General features: G+C 50.4%; 1 protein-coding gene across 2 annotated transcripts in view; it reads right to left on the bottom strand.

Annotated features, from left to right (window-relative positions):
• Positions 1-3,695: 3,695 nt before the first annotated feature.
• RPS6KA1 (ribosomal protein S6 kinase A1) overlaps positions 3,696-17,891 on the bottom strand; it is a 37,208-nt gene continuing 23,012 nt past the window's right edge. For both annotated transcript variants that reach the window (XM_071767796.1, XM_071767797.1), the window contains exons 4-23: positions 16,964-17,080; positions 15,872-15,953; positions 15,227-15,307; positions 14,602-14,681; positions 13,904-14,010; positions 13,182-13,219; positions 12,913-13,055; positions 12,361-12,431; positions 11,588-11,676; positions 11,318-11,382; positions 9,904-10,006; positions 9,011-9,138; positions 7,899-8,024; positions 7,498-7,587; positions 7,136-7,294; positions 6,769-6,930; positions 6,092-6,168; positions 5,844-5,961; positions 4,984-5,121; positions 3,696-4,719 (exon numbers count right to left, since the gene is read on the bottom strand). In XM_071767796.1, the coding sequence (XP_071623897.1) occupies positions 4,597-4,719; positions 4,984-5,121; positions 5,844-5,961; positions 6,092-6,168; positions 6,769-6,930; positions 7,136-7,294; positions 7,498-7,587; positions 7,899-8,024; positions 9,011-9,138; positions 9,904-10,006; positions 11,318-11,382; positions 11,588-11,676; positions 12,361-12,431; positions 12,913-13,055; positions 13,182-13,219; positions 13,904-14,010; positions 14,602-14,681; positions 15,227-15,307; positions 15,872-15,953; positions 16,964-17,080 (2,097 nt within the window). In that variant the 3' untranslated portion in view covers positions 3,696-4,596. The remainder of the gene's footprint in view (positions 4,720-4,983; positions 5,122-5,843; positions 5,962-6,091; positions 6,169-6,768; positions 6,931-7,135; positions 7,295-7,497; positions 7,588-7,898; positions 8,025-9,010; positions 9,139-9,903; positions 10,007-11,317; positions 11,383-11,587; positions 11,677-12,360; positions 12,432-12,912; positions 13,056-13,181; positions 13,220-13,903; positions 14,011-14,601; positions 14,682-15,226; positions 15,308-15,871; positions 15,954-16,963; positions 17,081-17,891) is intronic.

Genomic DNA, 17,891 nt, shown 5'->3' on the forward strand with positions numbered 1-17,891 from the left:
CCAACCTGATGAGCTGAAAGCCAGGTTCCACCCCACAGAACAGAAATCTGCATCCACACCACAGGACCCCATCCAGCTTTTCGGTACCAAAGCAGACCTGGACACTCCAAAGCCTGTCCCAAAGCATCTACTTAAAATCTCTTTCTTAGGAGACAGTCATACATTCCACAGGGTATAAGGAACTCAAAGAAAATAGCTGTTTCCATCAAAACTAAAAATATTTACCTTTCACTGTCTCACACTGCTGTCTGTGTAACAGAATAAATAACCCAGGGTTCTGTCACTGCTTCCTTTTTTCAAACGATACCAATTTTTGTCCCAGGAAAAACAACAGAGCCCTGGAATTCATTCCACGGCCCAACCAAAGGACTTGCCACCAATCCTCCTACTTTCTGTTGCATGTGTTAAAAAGCAGGGAGGTATTCTTAAAAACAACATTGCCAGCTCTGGGTCTCCCCACAGCTCAGCCACCCACCCCGAGACAACGCAGGAATTTTATCACCGCAGCTTTTGACAAAAATCACCCAAAATCTTCCAGTCTGATCCCAAAAGAGAGGCTGGAGCTATGTGATCCTTCTCTAGTCGTATCACTTACAGCCTCACCCTCTGTATTTAACATTTACAGCCCCCTCCTCACACGTCATTTGAGAAGTCAGTGGCTCCTTTTTGTAAGCGCTCAGCTTCTTCCCCCAGTGCTTTACACGCACGTCGCGACAAAAGAGACCTTTTACACATCAATTTATTTCCAGACAAGCATATCTGAAAGGGAGTTTCTCTCCAGAGTAGAATTAGTATTAATGGCAGGTGCTCCCGTGTCACACAAAAGGAGGAAGGCAGCAGTTAGCTGAGCTTAAGGACTAAGACAGCTTGATGTTTTAATAACCGGAGGCAAAAAAACTGGAGTGGCAGCAGACCTCCAGCCTTCATAGCATGAATGAAGGTTTTATTCAAAACCCTTGATGTACTTGCAAGGGAAGACTTTGAAATATTTAAAATGTTTTCTCGGGGTTAAAAGAAGGATTAAATTGTTCAATATTATATGAAAGCACCACACCCGCCCCACATACCGTCCAACACGCTTGCGGTCACTGCGTCCTTCCGAAGCCTCCCACGTTCTTGGGAAGGAGGTGGTGGCATCCAGGAGGCTTCCAGCTGCACCACTTGCTGGCTACAGATGGCAAAAGATGGAGGAATAAGAATTAAATGAACTAACATAAAGGTGGGGATTTGGAGATGGTGTTTATTGGATGGGAAGTTAAAAGCGGATCGGTTGCTCGGTGAAGTTTCACAAAGGAATTGCTGAGAAAGTTACCAGCCTTCAGTTACCAAGACAGCCTAAATAATCAGGATGGGGATTTTTATCAGGCCAAAATACATTTATTTATGCTCTGATTAATTTGACAGAGGTCAGTACCATGTCACTAAGAGGAAGGCACAACTGCTTTATACAGTGGGAAGAATGAAAGCAGCCTCTCAGCTGCATCAGCCTCTTCTCCAACAGAGATGCAGATTTACATCCCAAAACAGAAAGTTTAACCTTTCTTACACAGAAGCTGTATTATATAGAGCTGTTCAATATTATTTCCAGGCTCCTTGTCTATGGAATAACATGCTATTTCCATACAGGTTAATTCCAGGTAGACTCAGCTATTCAAGGCTGGATTCCGGGATTTCTGCTCCCTTGAGTTTTCATACAGACCTACAGGACAAAACCTGGAAGGTCGACTACTAAACACCTGAAATAACACCAGCAGTTTTCCTTGTCAAGATTTCCTTATGTGTGGAAAGTTAAATACATTTTTGTCCCCTTTCAAAGCCAGACAAAGGTAAGCTGTGTGTCCTCTCTGTCCCAAGTTAGAGCTGAATGACCTCAGACTGGTGGGAGCAGCTAGTTTGGCCTTCCCCAGCTCCCCCCCAACAGGCATTACAGACCTAGACTCACACAGGTCCCATTTTCACCACAAATAATGCAATTTCAGTTCAGATGACAGCAGTTGGTCCCAACTGTACCTTGCCAAAGGTTCAACTTTCAGGACCAAACCAGAAAGGGAAGGAGGGGGCCCACCTAACCCAGTACAAACATCTACAGTTCTCTCACACAGAAAGATCAACAAGTCCATTTTTATTGAGCACTGGAATTAAAAAAGTAACAGCACTTGGTCAATTTGGAACTAAAAATCAAGATTTATTTTTACTTATGCAAGGATCACTCAAAACAACTTGGTTAAAAGCAAGGTGTAGCCCTTGTTACTTCTGTAACAACCAAAAGGATGGGGGTCCCAGAAGCTACAGCTGCACCAAACACAAAGTTCCTCTGAATACCCCAGCTCAGGGGAGGGGTTTGATGCTCTAAGTGTTGGGATTTGTCCCTATGGGTATCACTTAGGACAAGACAGGGTCTGCTGCTCTCCCTGCACATCCTACTGTCAGGTTCTCACTCACTGTCCTCCCACCAGCACCATTCCAGGGAGGATTAAGCAAAGGTTGCAGGGTTTTTCCTGACTGATATTTGAAACCATTCACAATTCATACAAACGAGCCAGGCAGGCCAAATGTTTGGTTTCAGACCCATCCTGATGGTCTGTACTGCCAAGAAGATCCCAGTGAGTGCTGAGCACCACCAACACCTCCAACCCCAATCACTGGCTCAGTCCCCGACCCCTTTCCAAGGTGAGAAGTAGCCTGAAAACATCTGCTTCAATCCCAACAGCTCCATAGGAACTGAGCCCAGCTCCAAAGGAAGCTGTTTCTAAGAGATTTGTTTCAGGTACCTAGAATTTTCACACCTGAGTGTGAAATGAGAGTTCCTGCCCAGCTATAGGAAACGTAAGGCAGAGTCCCCCACAAACATTGTGCTGGAGGACAAACCCACTATTTTTAAAGAAGGCATTTTGGGTGGTGGAGCACAACCCTCTCCAGAAAGCAGCTAAATATGAAATCCAGCTTGGCTGGGAGGCAAACCCAGTGAGAAGATCCAGTGTGTGCTGGCACTGGGTGCTAGGGCTGGAATAAATAGAGAAGAAAAATCAGGACTATTTCAGCTTCTCACCAACTGCTCCAAGGAGTGCACCAGGGTCCTGCCTGGATGAGGAGAGAGGAGGAGTACCTCTCAGAGGAAAAATTTTTCTGGAATTCTCCATTTTACAGTCAACTGGGACTAAGCAAAAAGGGAAAAGCAACAGAGATTCCCTTCTCATTATACAATCAGCTCAAAGTAGCAGAAATTCATACAAGAACCTTTGCTGGCTTCAGTCTCATCCTTGAGCCCATGCACGTTTGCAGTCCCTGCAGCTCTCCTGCTCCTCCCAAGGAACAGCAGCCAAACCAGGGAGCTTCAGCAATCCCTGCAAGTCAGAACAGGTTGGGAATTTATTTCTAGCACAGTTTGCCTCTAAGTGTTGGTTTCTATTAGCACTAAAATGTCCTGAGAATAAGAAGTTCCCCTCCACAGCCTGCATCCTGCCCCCTTTCCTGTTGAGCCCTGTGTTATTCCCATTGCTGAAGAAGGTATTGCACCTGGGAGAAGCTGTGATATTCACCCTTGCTACAGTCCTGCTGGTTTTTCCATCAGAGGGCCAGATAGAAAAGCTTTGCAGGTCTCCCCAAAGTCAAGCAAGAATCATTATCCCCCCTAAATACGGGGAAACTACGGGAGTCACTGATTCTGCACCTAAAAGTCAGTCAGTAAAAAACCATCAACTCAATGACATATTTATTGTACAATTCAGAAAGAAACCCTGAGTTACCAGCTGTAGAACAAAGTTAAATTAAAAAAAAAAAAAAAAAAAAAGGGATGGTTTATTTTGTAGGTTCCTGCTGAAGGAAAGGAAACCCACAAATGGTAAAAGCAGCAGCCCAAAGCCTCAGCTTTGCTGAGGAAAAGGTTCCATTGATGGGGGGAACAAGAAGATGGGAGAGCAAAGGGATGGAAGGAGCAAAACCCGGTGTGCTGAGCATCTAAGGGGGTGTTTGGAATACCCGTGGTTTATTTTCTTCAGAAAACTGCTGGCTGGGCTGGGGGAAGGCAGGAGAGAAAAGGATGAGGTCTGAAAAATCAGCCTTACACTTTGGACACACACATACAAAAAGGGAAGGGGAGGGATGTCCTTTAGAACCACGAGTGCTGCTGGCTGGGAGTCTGCAGGGTTGGCTTTGGGAAGGGCAAAGCCAAAGGCTCAAGGGGTAAAAAATCCCAAAGCCTGAACCCCCAAAGCTCCATCTACAACGGTGTTGGAGAGGATCAAGTCCAAGAAACGCTGGAGCTACAACAAATACCTGGCCTTACACAGGACAGGGTGAATCAGAGCTGCTTTTTAGTGCCACTTGCCATCAGTTATACATTCTAGTTCTCATATACACAGCTGGATGTCTTTAAAAAGTGACAATTTACACTTCAAAAAAGTTTTACAGTGAAGTTGTCTTGGCAAAGAGCAGTCCACCCGAGGAGGAGCCAGTCTTTCAGAAACAGGAAGGCACTTGGCCTTTGGAGAAGAAGTCCTCAAGGGAGCTCCTGAGCAGGCATTGCCCACCCTGTCTCCTGTCCCCCATCCTCTGTAGGTGTGCAAAGTCTGGTGTGCCTGCAGCCCCAAACCAGCTTCACAGGGTGGTGGAAGGAAGTTTCTTCACCCTTCTCTGGGCCAGAATGGAGGATTCGATGGGCTTGAGCTGGGGGCTGGGCTTGGAGCTGTTCAGTGCAGAGTAGGTGGCAGCCATCGCCCCCTTGGAGAGAAGGCAGGAGAATCATGTGGGTGTAGGAGGAGTATTTCAGACTCACAGCTTTACAGGGAGCCCAGAGCATCTTCTTCCTCCCCCCCTTTAAATCTCCCTCCCTGACACACCCCTGAAGAACCTCCCTAGGTTTTCCTGCCAAAAGAAACAGCTTGTCTTGTGTTGCCTCCCCTGCCCACACCTCTCACACCACCATTGCCCCACCTAGACTGCTGCTTTCCCAAGGAATGTGAGGAACCAGCCCAGACTTTGTACCTTCACAAGCTGAACATCCTGATGATTCAGCTGGCTCTGGGGCAAGCTGTCCTTCTGGGTGATCCAGGGGTGCTGCAGGACCTGCTTGGCTGTCAGGCGCTGGTGAGGATCTACGTGAAGCATCTTTGATACCAGATCCTAAGGGCATCATTTGGAATGTTAGACTTCAGAAGATTTTCATACCTTAAATGCAAAAATACCACCTGGCTGCCCCTAAATTAGAATCGAAATGCAAAGGCCAAGTTTGAAGTCCCCAGACATCAATCTCCTTTTGTACAAAATGTTTTCAGTGGGGCCTGGGAGGGGGAACACAGCAGCAAACCCTGCCATGGGTCAAGCACGAGGTTGGTGTTGCAAAAAATATTCACAGTCAGAGCTAAAACAAAGCAGGGAGAGGCTACTGGGAAGAGATGCATAGGGAAGGAGCTACACTGCTGATTTTCTTTTCTCCTCTCTCTCCTGCCCTCCCTCCCCAGCCTGCTTTAAACTTGCCTCATAGCAAACTGGCTGTGCTTGACCCCAAGCCCTCAATTTAACACAGGCAAATATTGATTTATAAAGAAATTTTATGTGGGCATGTAGTGATAGGACAAGGGGTGATGGCTTTAAACTAGAAGAAGAATTAAGTTGGACATGAGGAAGAAATTATTTGGGATGAGGGTGCTGAGCCCCTGGCCCAGGGTGCCCCCAGAAGCTGTGGCTGCCCCATCCCTGGCAGTGTCCAAGCACCCTGGACACTGGAGCACCTTGGGCTGGTGGGAGAGGTCCCTGCCCATGGCAGGGGGAGCACTGGGTGAGCATTAAGATCCCTTCACACCCAAACCAGTCTGGGATTCTCTGATTCTGTGATCAAACTGTACCTTGGCCATGTCAGAAATAGTGTCCCAATTGCCTCCACTGATGGAGAACTTCCCCCCACCTATCCGGGTCAGGATCTCTTCTGGAGTGTCACTGGGACCATTTGCAAAGGGAGTGCAGCTGGGAAGAGAAGAGAGATTGGATTTACTGTGCTGTAACCAGGGAGCACTTCCAGGTAACAGCAACCATCAGGGAGAGGTCCAGCTGTCAGCATGTCAAGGTGGTGACAGCCTCAGCCAGAGGCACTCACCCTGCCAGCATCGTGTACAGCAGAACTCCCAAGCTCCAGATGTCACAGCCCTCATCGTAGCCTTGGCGTTTTAGTACCTGAAGAGAATAAAAGGAAAGAAAAATAAGAATAAGTGTGCCTGGTTCTTGTTGTTGAGCTCACTTCAGCTCCTGAAGAGCAGTTTGTCCCCAGCATGCAGTCTGTATGGAAAGCTCCTCGAGCACTGCTGAGCTGCAGGGAACTGGACTGAAGATCAGGACTCAAATCAGATTGTGGCTTCGTGGAGCAAAAGAACCCCCCAGGCACATCAAAAATAAAGGGAGCCAGGAGCTATGTTCCAGTCTGGTGACATTGCACACGTGCTCTGTGGTGTGCCTGCTCTTTATCATTCTTCTGCATCAAGAACTGAGTGGAAAATCATCCCACCTCTTTTAACAGGTCAGATAATCAGCAAAGAAACCCTAGGAAGCCCCTGGGATTTTACAGTCTGAGTCCCCTAAGCAGAGCCCCCTGTCAGGGCAGGACAAATTGGAAGACTCCCCTTAGGATCCCAAATTTGTTCTTTCTACAAGTGATATTTCCACAATTTTCTCTTCCAGGACAGTTTTCCAGAGCAGAAGAACCTGTGCAGAGGGAGAGCACAGGCTGGGGAGGGATGGGAGAGCTACTGGAAGGTCCCAACTCAGTAAGGCGCTTACCTCAGGTGCCACAAAGTTTGCTGTGTAACAAGGGGTCATGAGCAGACCATTCTCAGCCCTCAGCTGCTTGGCAAAGCCAAAGTCACAAATCCGAATGCTTTCGGGGTTTCCCGACTCATCCACGTAGAGAATGTTGCTGGGTTTCAAATCCCTGTGGACCACCTGTGGAGCAAAGAAAGCTTTGGGCTCACACCCCAGGAGCAGAAAGGTCCTGAAGCTGCATCAGGACACTCAACCCCTGCTCCGGCCCCATATCTGGCTTGGCAAGACAGCCAAGAAATAACAGTCCTGACAGTTACTCCTGGGAGGAGAGGGAGAGTAGTGCAACGCCAGGGCTTCCTGGGAAACCAGGTGTAACCATACTCACCCCTTGGGAATGCAGATACTCCACAGTTTTACAGATCGTGTGCAGGACCGAACTGGCTTCCCTCTCCGAGAAAAATTTCTGCCTGAGGATTTTATCCAGCAGCTCCCCTCCCCTCATCAGCTCAGTCACCAGGTACACGTATTTCCCATCATCATACACCTACCAAAGCAAACGTGGAGGGCATTCACCACAAAAGTGCTTCCAGAGCTTCCCTTTTGTACTTCTAGCACCAAGAGGGGAAGCAACAATGCAGAGGTGGGCCTGGGGCTGCTTGCTCACACCTCAGAGCAGGGCACTGGTCCTGCCCCCTCCTGTGCTTCCTAAACCAAAATACAGGGATGTCAAGTTCAGGTTCCACTCACATCTTTCAAGGTGATGATGTTTGGGTGCTGCCCATACCGCAGGAGGATTTCAATTTCCTCCGAAGGGTCTCGCTTGCCCTTGTCAATAACCTGTGAGAGCACAGACAAACATCAGCAACCCAGGGGAGTATTTGGAGCCCTGCAGACAACCTGTGCCATACCCACTCCCTGCCCCTGTCAGCAAAAAACTCCAGAAATCCCCTCCTTGCTTCAGCGAAACCCCAAACCCCAAGGTTTTACGTTTGCCTTATTTGCTGAGCAGTTACATCTCTGGCACAAAATTATCCATCCAGGCCACACACAAGCAGGGGAAACTATTTCATCCCTGGCTGTTATTTTGGTCATCGTGGGGACGAGCAGCAATCTACCAGGGGAGTGGAGTTCTGATGGAGATGCCAGACCTTGACTGCATACTCCATGTTGGTGGCTTTGTGAATGCAGCGTTTACACACGGAGTAGGAGCCGGAGCCGATTGCCTCCTTCACCACGTAACCATCACTGAGCTGGAGGTTCTTCCCATGCAGCTGCTGGAAAAGGAAAGTTCAGGGGAAGAAGGTTCTGAGAAAGGTTTGTGCAGCACAAGGAGTTAACTGCAACCCAGAGCGAGCTGACAGGCTGCTGGCAGCTGCATCCCACAGCTTCTCCTCCCGGCTGGGGACAGGGAGGAAAAGAGAACGAGGCAGATGTAGGTCAGTGGGACAACCCTGCAGCTACCAGGGAATGGTTTGGTGGCACCTTTCAACCCAGGGGATCTACACAGACTTCCTGCTAGCACTGGTCCACATGGGGAGGGGAAAGCAAACAAAGCTCATGTCACCCCGATGACCTTTGCACTTGATAGTCAATAAAAATGAAAGACTAACAGGATGCAAGAATGACCTTGTTTTGTCTTGTGGAAGCTGGAATTACCAAATAACCCATGGGGCATAAGGTCCATCAACCTGGGTTTGGGTGGGATGTCACTTTCTTCCTTCATGGCATGCCAGAAGTGTGGTGTTGCTGAAGATTGTTTGGATACACCAGAGGTGGTGAGATTTCCATGTGTGTGTGGGGAGGTGTTTTGCTGTTACTCTGACATTAAAAGGATTGCTCAGTTCCTTGTTGAGACCTTGGATGATTTGTTGTTTCTTTTTACGTTTCTCTGCCGTTTTAGGATGTAAACAGCAGTAAGAGTAAGGACACAGCCCTGTAGCACAGCAGGTGTAGATATGATGTGTTAAGACTGAAGGGAATGCTCCCTGTGAGCCCCTGGCCCAGGGTGCCCCCAGAAGCTGTGGCTGCCCCATCCCTGGCAGTGTCCAAGGTTGGATGGGGCTTGGAGCACCCTGGGCTGGGGGAGGTGTCCCTGCCCATGGCAGAGGGGGCACTGGGGGGGCTTTAAGGTCCCTTCCAACCAAAACTTGTCTGGGATTCTACAGAATCTGGGATTCTACAGACCAACACTGCCTCTGGCTCCCCATTCACTCCGTTCTGGACAGCCCCAAGCTGGGGTGTTCCTGCCCCCCCTCCATACCTGCACCACTGAATGCAGAGGTGATGGAGCAGCTTTCACTTTGCCATCCTCCATCAAGCCTGTGGCCACGAAACTGAAGCCTCGGAAGAGCTGATGGGCTCCTGCACTGGGGGGGATGCCTGGGGAATCTGCAAGAGGAGATGACAGACAGCTTGGAGAGGGAGAAGTCCTGCAGAAGCACAACCCTTCCCCTTCCTGACCAGGAGCTACAGCCCCTCTTAGGGTCATCTGAGAGCAGAACCCCACCACACAGCACCCATCTTGCCCCGTAACACCCCATGTATCTATGGACCTGACACCTCCTCAGGACTGCAACAGAATCCCATTTGTTACAGTTGGAAAAGACCTTTAAGATCATCCAGTCCAACCATTAACACAACTCTACTGAGACCAGACCTAGCCCATGTCCCTCACTACCACAGCTCTAAAACCCCTCCAGGGATGATGGGGACTCCAGCCCTGCCCTGGGCAGCCTGGGCCAGGCCCTGACAACCCTTTCCAGGGAGAAATTCTTCCCCAGCTCCAACCTAAACCTCCCCTGGCACCACTTGAGTTGTGCCAAAAGTTCCTCTGCTCCCATCCCTTGTTCCTTGGGAGCAGAGCCCGACCCCCCCTGGCTCCAACCTCCTCTCAGGGGGTTGCAGAGAGCCACAAGGTCTCCCCTCAGCCTCCTCTGCTCCAGGATCAGCACCCTCAGCTGCTCCTGGGCAGATTTCTGCTCCAGACCCTTCCCCAGCTCCATTCCACTTCTCTGGACTTGGGTGCTGCCAGCTCCAGAGGGTTTGGCAAACCAAGGAGGCAAAATTTGCCCTGCTGCCACCACCGAAGCCCTGTTAACCCCTAAGGTGTCATTGCACAGAGGAAACTTTGACTTTCAGTGAATTCCTCCAAACCTTTTGGTGTCCGTGAGGTAAATTCTGTGTCAAAATAAAAGGTGTCATCAGGCTGGCCCACTGCAGGCTTGAAGGGGGGTTTGATTTCCCTGCGGTACAGCTTCTGCAAAACAAAGAGAACCCTGAAGTTCTCCAGCAGGTGAAGGTTCTCAGAGGGCTGCCAGGAACAAGAAGAGATTTTGTGAAACCAGAAACAGCTCTGTGGCTTAGCACTGAACTGCAGCTCAGTAGTCTGAGGGAAGACTCTGTGGCCAGTGGGGTGCTTCTGAGGCAGCTTGTGGAGAAACCCTTCAAATTCAAACATATATTAAATCAAGGGGAAAAAAACCCCCAACTTTCTAAATGCAACTTGGCCCACTCCAAAGCACTATCTATAAAGTATTTTTGTTGCCAGGTTCCTCCACCTCCTCCTAACTCACATCAAAGCTTTGCTGATCCATCTCTCTCCTGGGACAGCCAGAGGAAATGTCTTAGGAGGATGTTAGTTTCAAGGCACTCCCATAAATAGCTTTCAAAAATTGCTGCTCGAAGTAAAAATCTGAAATAAGCATCGCTGGAGGCTCAGTCCAGCAGCTTGCTGGATGCCTTAAAAGCACTGGAAGATTGATCTTCAAAATCCTTTACCAAGTAATGGAAAACAGGGAAGAAACAAAATTATGGGGTAAAGCAGGGAGTTGGCCAAAGCAATTGGGAAATGCTGGCTGAGTTGTCACCCTCCTTCTCTGTACTAAACAAAATACTTCCTGCCAGAAATGTTTCCTTGACTCATTCTCACTTTGTGCAAGACAATCCTGGTTGTGCCAAAGCCCCCAATTAAAACCTGCACCTTACTGCTGAGAGATGAATAAATTCAACCCAAGCTGAGATCATCAGCAGCTCGGGATCAAACAGTTATTCATGGGATAAAGAGAGTTTTTGTTTCAGAAAGAATTATTCAAGCAGCTGGAAACAGGGCCTGGTGGCTCTCCATTAGCTGGTGACCTGCAAGCATCCTGATGGTACATGGGCACAGAGAAGCTGTGGCTGCCCCATCCCTGGCAGTGTCCAAGGTTGGATGGGGCTTGGAGCACCCTGGGCTGGGGGAGGGGTCCCTGGATTGTCCAGGTGGGACTGGAGGAGCTTTAAGGACCCCTCCAGCCCAAACCCTTCCATGATTCCTTGCTGATTAAGTCAAGGAGCATTAATTATGTTTGCCTCATCCCTGGAAGCTTTCATGGACCCCTTGGATGGGGCTTGGAGCACCCTGGGCTGGGGGAGGGGTCCCTGCCCATGGCAGGGGGGGCACTGGGGGAGCTTTAAGGTCCCTTCCCACCCAAAGCATTCCATGATGACTCTTATGATTGCTGCAGGCAGCAGAGCTGCATTGCTGGTGCTGAGCAGGGTAAGAACTTGCTGTGAGATTTCTGATACTCACATTCCAGTCAATAGTAGAGTAGAAAGGATGACGTTTGATCTCTTCTGCCCCATCTGGTCCAGAACCTGAAAAATGCACCCATGGTGTGTGTTGCATTAAATCAGAACCACTGACAAAACCAGGTATGAGGGGGAACCTGACTGCAAGGAACTGAGCCTCTTTCCCAAGCACAAGTGTGAACAGACTGCTGACCCACGGGGGTGTGAGAAGCCCTGATACAGCATCAGGTGTATTCAGAAACCAAGAGAAAAAACCCATAAAATGTCTTACCTAATCGGTTGCCTGGATTCCTTTTGAAGAGAGCCCGCAGGAGGCTCTGTGCCTCAGAGCTCAGGAACTGTGGCATGCCCAGCTTTGCTCTGCAGAGGAAGTTGTGCAATCAGGTGCAGGTTTCAAGAAATCAACCCACAAGCCAACTGCAGCACCTCCACCCCCAAAAGCCCAATCATCCCTTTGGCATTTACACTGCACCCTTCAAACTAAACCATCGCTACAAAACCTCTCCCAGCAGTGCCACGAGGCTGCAAGAACCTTCAAATTGCAACACAGAGAAGGAGAAGCTCCTAAGCAGGAGGGGAATGGAGCTAGGGAAGGGTCTGGAGTAGAAATCTGCCCAGGAGCAGCTGGGGGGATTAATCCTGGAGCAGAGGAGGCTGAGGGGAGACCTTGTGGCTCTCTGCAACCCCCTGAGAGGAGGTTGGAGCCAGGGGGGGTCGGGCTCTGCTCCCAAGGAACAAGGGATGGGAGCAGAGGAACTTTTGGCACAACTCAAGTGGTGCCAGGGGAGGTTTAGGTTGGAGCTGGGGAAGAATTTCTCCCTGGAAAGGGTTGTCAGGGCCTGGCCCAGGCTGCCCAGGGCAGGGCTGGAGTCCCCATCATCCCTGGAGGGGTTTCAGAGCCTGGGGATGTGGGGAAGAGGGACATGGGTCAGGGGTGGTCTGGGCAGTATTGGGGGAAGGGTTGAACTTGATGATTTTAAAGATCTTTTCCAACCCAAAGGATTCCATGATTCCACACATACATGAAAGAGAAACCTCTCTTACTTGAGGATGAGGGTCATCGTCTCCTTACGATCCTTCCCCTGGAAGGGCAGTGAGCCAGTGAGCATTTCAAACTGGGAGGGAAGGAGGAGAAGGGAAGGTGACACATCTGAGGCTTGCACAGATCCCTTCATCTGCATCTTCATCTCGGAGCTGACCCAAGTTAGCAAAAAGCTTGCAAGGGATCAAACGGCTCTAAATAGAGAGCAGACATCCTCTATTTGCAGGAGAAGTTTGGTTCTTGCAGCAGGAACTTGTTGGAGCCGTTGCCTGCTCCTGCAGGAACCTTTGGATTCGGCAACCACCAGATGGTGGCACCAGATCTGCACAGACAGGGGCATCCCAGCACCGGGGCCAAGATGCACCCCACAGGCAGGACACCCCAGAGCTCACTGGGACAAGAACCTCAGGAGCTCTACCAGGAGAAACAGCTCCTGGCTGGATGCTGGGAGCACATCCCCAGGTCACACCTGCCAGGCAAGACCTGCAGAGTCAGCTCAGGAGTTTTCTGATCTGCTGGGCCAGATCTCCAGCCCCTGCCAGCTGGGTACATACCATCAACACCCCATAGGACCACCAGTCTGCACTGTGAGAGTGGCCCTGGCGATTCACAACTTCTGGGGCCATGTACTCCACTGTCCCACAGAAGGAGTAGGCTTTCTTCTCGTGGTCTATTGCCTCCTTACTCAAGCCAAAATCTACACAAGAGAAAAACTGTCAGCATGCACCCCAGGTGCTCTGAGCACCCAGCACACAGAGCAGAGAAGCTCCCTGTTCCCAGAACCCACCTTGCTGGAGCACGAGGCTTTTGTGGAGTCCCTTACCTGTGAGTTTGATGTGTCCTTCTTCATCCAGGAGGATGCTGCAGCATGAATGAAAAACACAAGTTGTTACTATCTGGAGTAAGGGCTGGTGAGCAGCAGCACACACACAGCAGGGACTGGTCCCAGGTGCTCCCTGAATCCAGAGCTGGAAGTTTTCTGTTCCTTCTCCCAGTGCTTTAAGCTCTGTCACCATGACACAAGTGGGACAAGGAGGAGCTCCCTTCTCTTTACACCTCAACTTCCCATTGAAAACATCAACCCCCCTGGCTTACACCCCTTTTGATCCCCCATGTGCCCCGGGTAGGAACACCTGAGCCACGCAGCAAGCACAGCCCAGCCTGGGGCCTTTTCCTTCCACAGGCTCTCAGTTGTTTAGAGCTGGAGTGTGCCAAGGATTACAGCTTAGAAATGTGCTGCCCACGTGGTGCCTCCGTGGCTGATGTCAGGAGCAGGAGTCCCATCAGGAGACCCTGGCACAGAGAGGTGGTGGAAGTCCCATCCCTGGAAGTTTTTATGCTCAGGTTGGATGGGGCTCTGAGCATCCTGAGCTGTGGGAGGGGTCCCTGCCCATGGCAGGGGGGTTGGAACTGGATGAGCTTCAGGGTGCCTTCCAACCCTGAAAATTCTATAGTTCTGTGATCTACTGGTGTTGCCACCTTCCCCCTGTTGGGCCCTGGGGGTTGGGGACTGAGCTGAGGGAGGTGGCTCCCTGCTGCACACACTTCTCTGGTTTGAGATCCCTGTAGATGATTCCCAGGCTGTGCAAATGGTCGAGCCCCAGAGCCAGCTCTGCCAGGTAGAACTTCACATCCTCCTCAGTGAACATGACCTGCAGGGACAAGGGGGGAAACAGCCAGGGTGTGGGACAATGCCAGCAGCAGGGCCACCCCCACAGCACCCACGCAAGACCTTTCACACCCACGCTGCTCCTCCTGCCCTCTCACCCCCAACTCTCCCTGGTTTCACCCACTACCCTGAAGTATCAGTGAAGCAGCAACACCAAAAAACCACCTGGGGCTGCTAAGCAGCAGACAGGTTTTAAAAAACCTCTTCATTCACATTGACCGGGTTATGCTCCCAGTTGTCTTCACCTCCCACAACCTCTCCTCACCCCTCCCATTCCCTGCCCTGGCCCCATCCCAGTGAGGAGAAGCAACACAGAGCTCTGGTTTCATCCTTCACAGGATGCTCAGCAGAAGCTGCTGCAGAGGTGGGACCTGCCTGCCATGCTGCTGCTTTCCCACCAGAGGACAGGGCCCCTGAACCATCCTCTCCTGTTGCCAGCTCAGGGCTAGCAGCAGCTGGGAGGTTGTTTCCACCCCTCTCAAAGACTTTGCAAGGGCCAACCCCTTCTCCAGGCCATTAAGCCCCTGCTAAACCCAAAATCTCAGCAACCACTGAGACACCAGAGCATCCCCACCTCTTTGGAAAGCCGAGTGAAAAGGTCACCTCCTCTGAGGAAATCCAAGATGAGATAGAGCTTCCCCTCTGTCTGGAATGCTGAAACACAAACCAGAGCAGGAATCAGCCCCCTCCACCCAGGGCAGGTTCCATGGGGTTCCATCAATCACTTAAATCCCAAGAGCTCCAGTTGGGCAGAAGCCCTGGGTGGTTACTCAGTTAAACAAAGGTAGAGCTGATGATCTGGGGTAAAGGAGGCTGAAATGGGATTCAGTGTTACAGTTCCCAAGGATCTGATGTTTAACCCTCTTCTCCTGGTCTACACTCTGTTCCCCATTCAATCTCTTGAGTGGGGTATGGGACCAAAGACCCTTCCAGGACAGGATTTGTGTTACAGAGGTTGTGAAGGCTCCAGAGCAGCACAGCCACTGAGGGACACAGTGCTCCAAGCCTCCTCTCCATCCCAGGTATCTCCAGAAGCCTGGTATGGACCATGAGAGCTCTCAGCATCCTCCAAGCAGCTGCTGCTGGATCCCTCATGCTTGCTGACCTGCTTGTGGCATCCTCATTGCATTTACAAGGGCTCCGTGTGTGTTCCAGCCTGCAGCCCCTCTCCCAGTGACCCAACTGAACTCCACACTCACCATAGTGAAGCTTCACCACGAAGGGATGGTTCACATCAGCCAGGATGTCCCTTTCTACCTTTGTCCTCAGTCGGTCACGCACTGTGGGAGGAGACAGGGACAGCTCAGACACTGAAGAAGGCACAAGAGTACCCTGGGGTCACCTTTGCCCAGGCCTTGAGCCTGGCAGCTTGAGCCAGACGTTTTCCCACCTCCAGCCCTGCAACCAGGGTCTTTTGTAGATGAAAAAGAGGTTGCTTGGCTGAGGTGAAGACATTTCAGTGGTGACCAGTGATAGGACAAGGGGTAATGGGTGTAAATTGGAGCATAGGAGGTTCAAGTTGAATATCAGAAAAAATTTTTTTACTGTAAGGGTGACAGAGCCCTGGAACAGGCTGCCCAGGGGGGTTGTGGAGTCTCCTTCACTGGAGACATTCAAAACCCACCTGGACACGTTCCTAGGGGATGTACTCTAGGGGGCCCTGCTCTGGCAGGGGGGGTTTGACTAGATGATCTTTCGAGGTCCCTTCCAACCCCTAGGATTCTATGATTCTATGATTTCTCTTTCACCCACACCACCCTGGGGCCAGCAGTGACTCCTGTGACGTTTCCCCCCACGCACCTTAGGACATGGAGGAAAAGAACATCAGAGGGAGAGTCTCCTACCTTTCAGCGTTGCCTTCTTGAGCACTTTCATGGCATAGAGGTGGTTGCTGTCTGGTGGTGTTATTTTTCTCACCAAGAAAACCTGAGGCAGGAGAGCACCACATCAGCCAAGCAGTAACCATGAGCAGGAGGAGCTGGATGCCTCCCAAAGCAGCAGCTGCCCATGGAGTCCATCCCAAGATGGACTTTGAGCTCTTGTGAAGGTTTTCAAGGAAAGTGCTGGGTGTGGACACCTCTCACCCTCCATCTCCATCAACCAATAGGGGTTGGTACCCTGCCCTCTCCAGCCCCTCACACCTCCTGCTCACTCCTGCAGCTCCCGTGGGGCTGAGGCTGATGCCTGGGAGCTGTGAAGCCCCAAAGCTCTGATGTACCACCAAGCCTCCTGGTGATGGGCTGCTCTGACAGCCAGATCCACTCCTTAGTATTCAGCTCCTGCATCCTCTCTGGGTTTTACCTCCTTCCCTTCCTCAATGCTCTTTTCTACCTTTAGGTTTTAGGCAGCTTCAAAGACAGAAAACCTTTCTTTTGGTGTGTTTGCAGCACAGAGCTGCACAGCCCCTCACTGATGTGAGGTTGATGTCCTGTGTGAGCAGGTCTGTAACAGACCTGGATTATTTACACATGGAAATAGATGAAAGTTACAGGAGACTTCCTTCCCCCTTCACAGAAGGGAAACTGGACCATAAACAGGGGCCAAACCCAGAGGCACACAGCATCCTTTCTGAGAGAGAGGAACAGAGGAGAGTCCTCCAAATCCTGGCTTCATCTGGCAGCCAGCAGGAGCTGGAGGAGATCCCTCTGCCTTGTGGGAGAGCTGCAAGAGGTCCTTCTGCCCTGGGGGACATCTGCATCCATGAGAAGGATGCTGCCCCTTTCTCCTGGACATCAAAAAAAAGAATTACAAGGGAGCTCTGGACATCCAGGCTGGCCCTTAGGGGAAGGCATCACTCTGGCTCCCTTCCAGAACAGAACCAATCAGCTGGGTTCTCACAGTCTGGTGGGAATCAGGAATATGGTTTTGTTGGAGACAGACTCTTCCATCATCAGAATCATAAGTCTGATGTGACAGGGAAGACAAAATGAACTCACCTTGCCAAAAGAGCCCTGGCCCAGCACCTTCAGGAGCTCAAACTGGGATGGATCAGCTTTCTCAGAGCCTTCCTTCACATGGTGTGTGATGTTGATTTCTTTCACAACACCTTCACCCTGAAAAAAAGAGAGGACAGGGTTGACTGAGAACATATTCCTGAGCAAGGGAGAGTCTTATGGGATTAAGGACTGAGGATTGTAGCTACAGACTCCCAGGAACCACATCTAAGAGAACCATAAAAACTGGTGCTTGTGACAGGTATCCCTGGCTCCAACATGTGGAACAAAAAAAGTGATGGGTTGGCTTCCAGCACCAGCCCTGTGCTCTGCCCAGAGCCTCCACTCCTCGTGCTGCAGGGATTGCATTTCTTTGAACTGTGTTTCAGAAGAATGCTTGAAAAGCACCTTCCTCCTAAAAGGCACTGGTGGCAAACCCAGGAGTGTTTTGTGTCACAATAAAAAAAAAAAAAAAAAATTAAAAACCCACAAGAGAAAAATAAGGCACTGTTGTCAAAACAGGGCCAGGGTTGGCAAAAATCAGACATGTTGGAGCCCATCTGCTCAGCAATCTGAGCAACTCTGCAACATAAGTCTCAGTGCCTCTTCAGCACATACAGATGATGCTCTAACAGACTCCAGCCTTCAAGAAGATTGAGGGGAAGCCAAGGTCTCTGGCACATGTTTTGTTGAAAACACTTTCTTTTACTTAAAAAAGAAAAAAAAATAAATAAAGAAGGAAAAGAAACTTAATTGATGGGATCTAGAATGAATCTGTCACCCAGGAAGCCAGGCCAGCAGCAGCCAAGCACAGCCCCAGCCCCAGGGGTGATGCTGAGACACCTTCCCCCAGCAAACCTCATCCAGACCCCTGGTGCACAAAGCTCAGAGTTCAGCTCAACTTGTGCTGCTTCCTATTTGCATCTCAAAT

The sequence above is a fragment of the Heliangelus exortis genome, chromosome 24 (genome assembly GCF_036169615.1).
Source record: "Heliangelus exortis chromosome 24, bHelExo1.hap1, whole genome shotgun sequence".
Lineage (NCBI taxonomy): Eukaryota > Metazoa > Chordata > Aves > Apodiformes > Trochilidae > Heliangelus > Heliangelus exortis.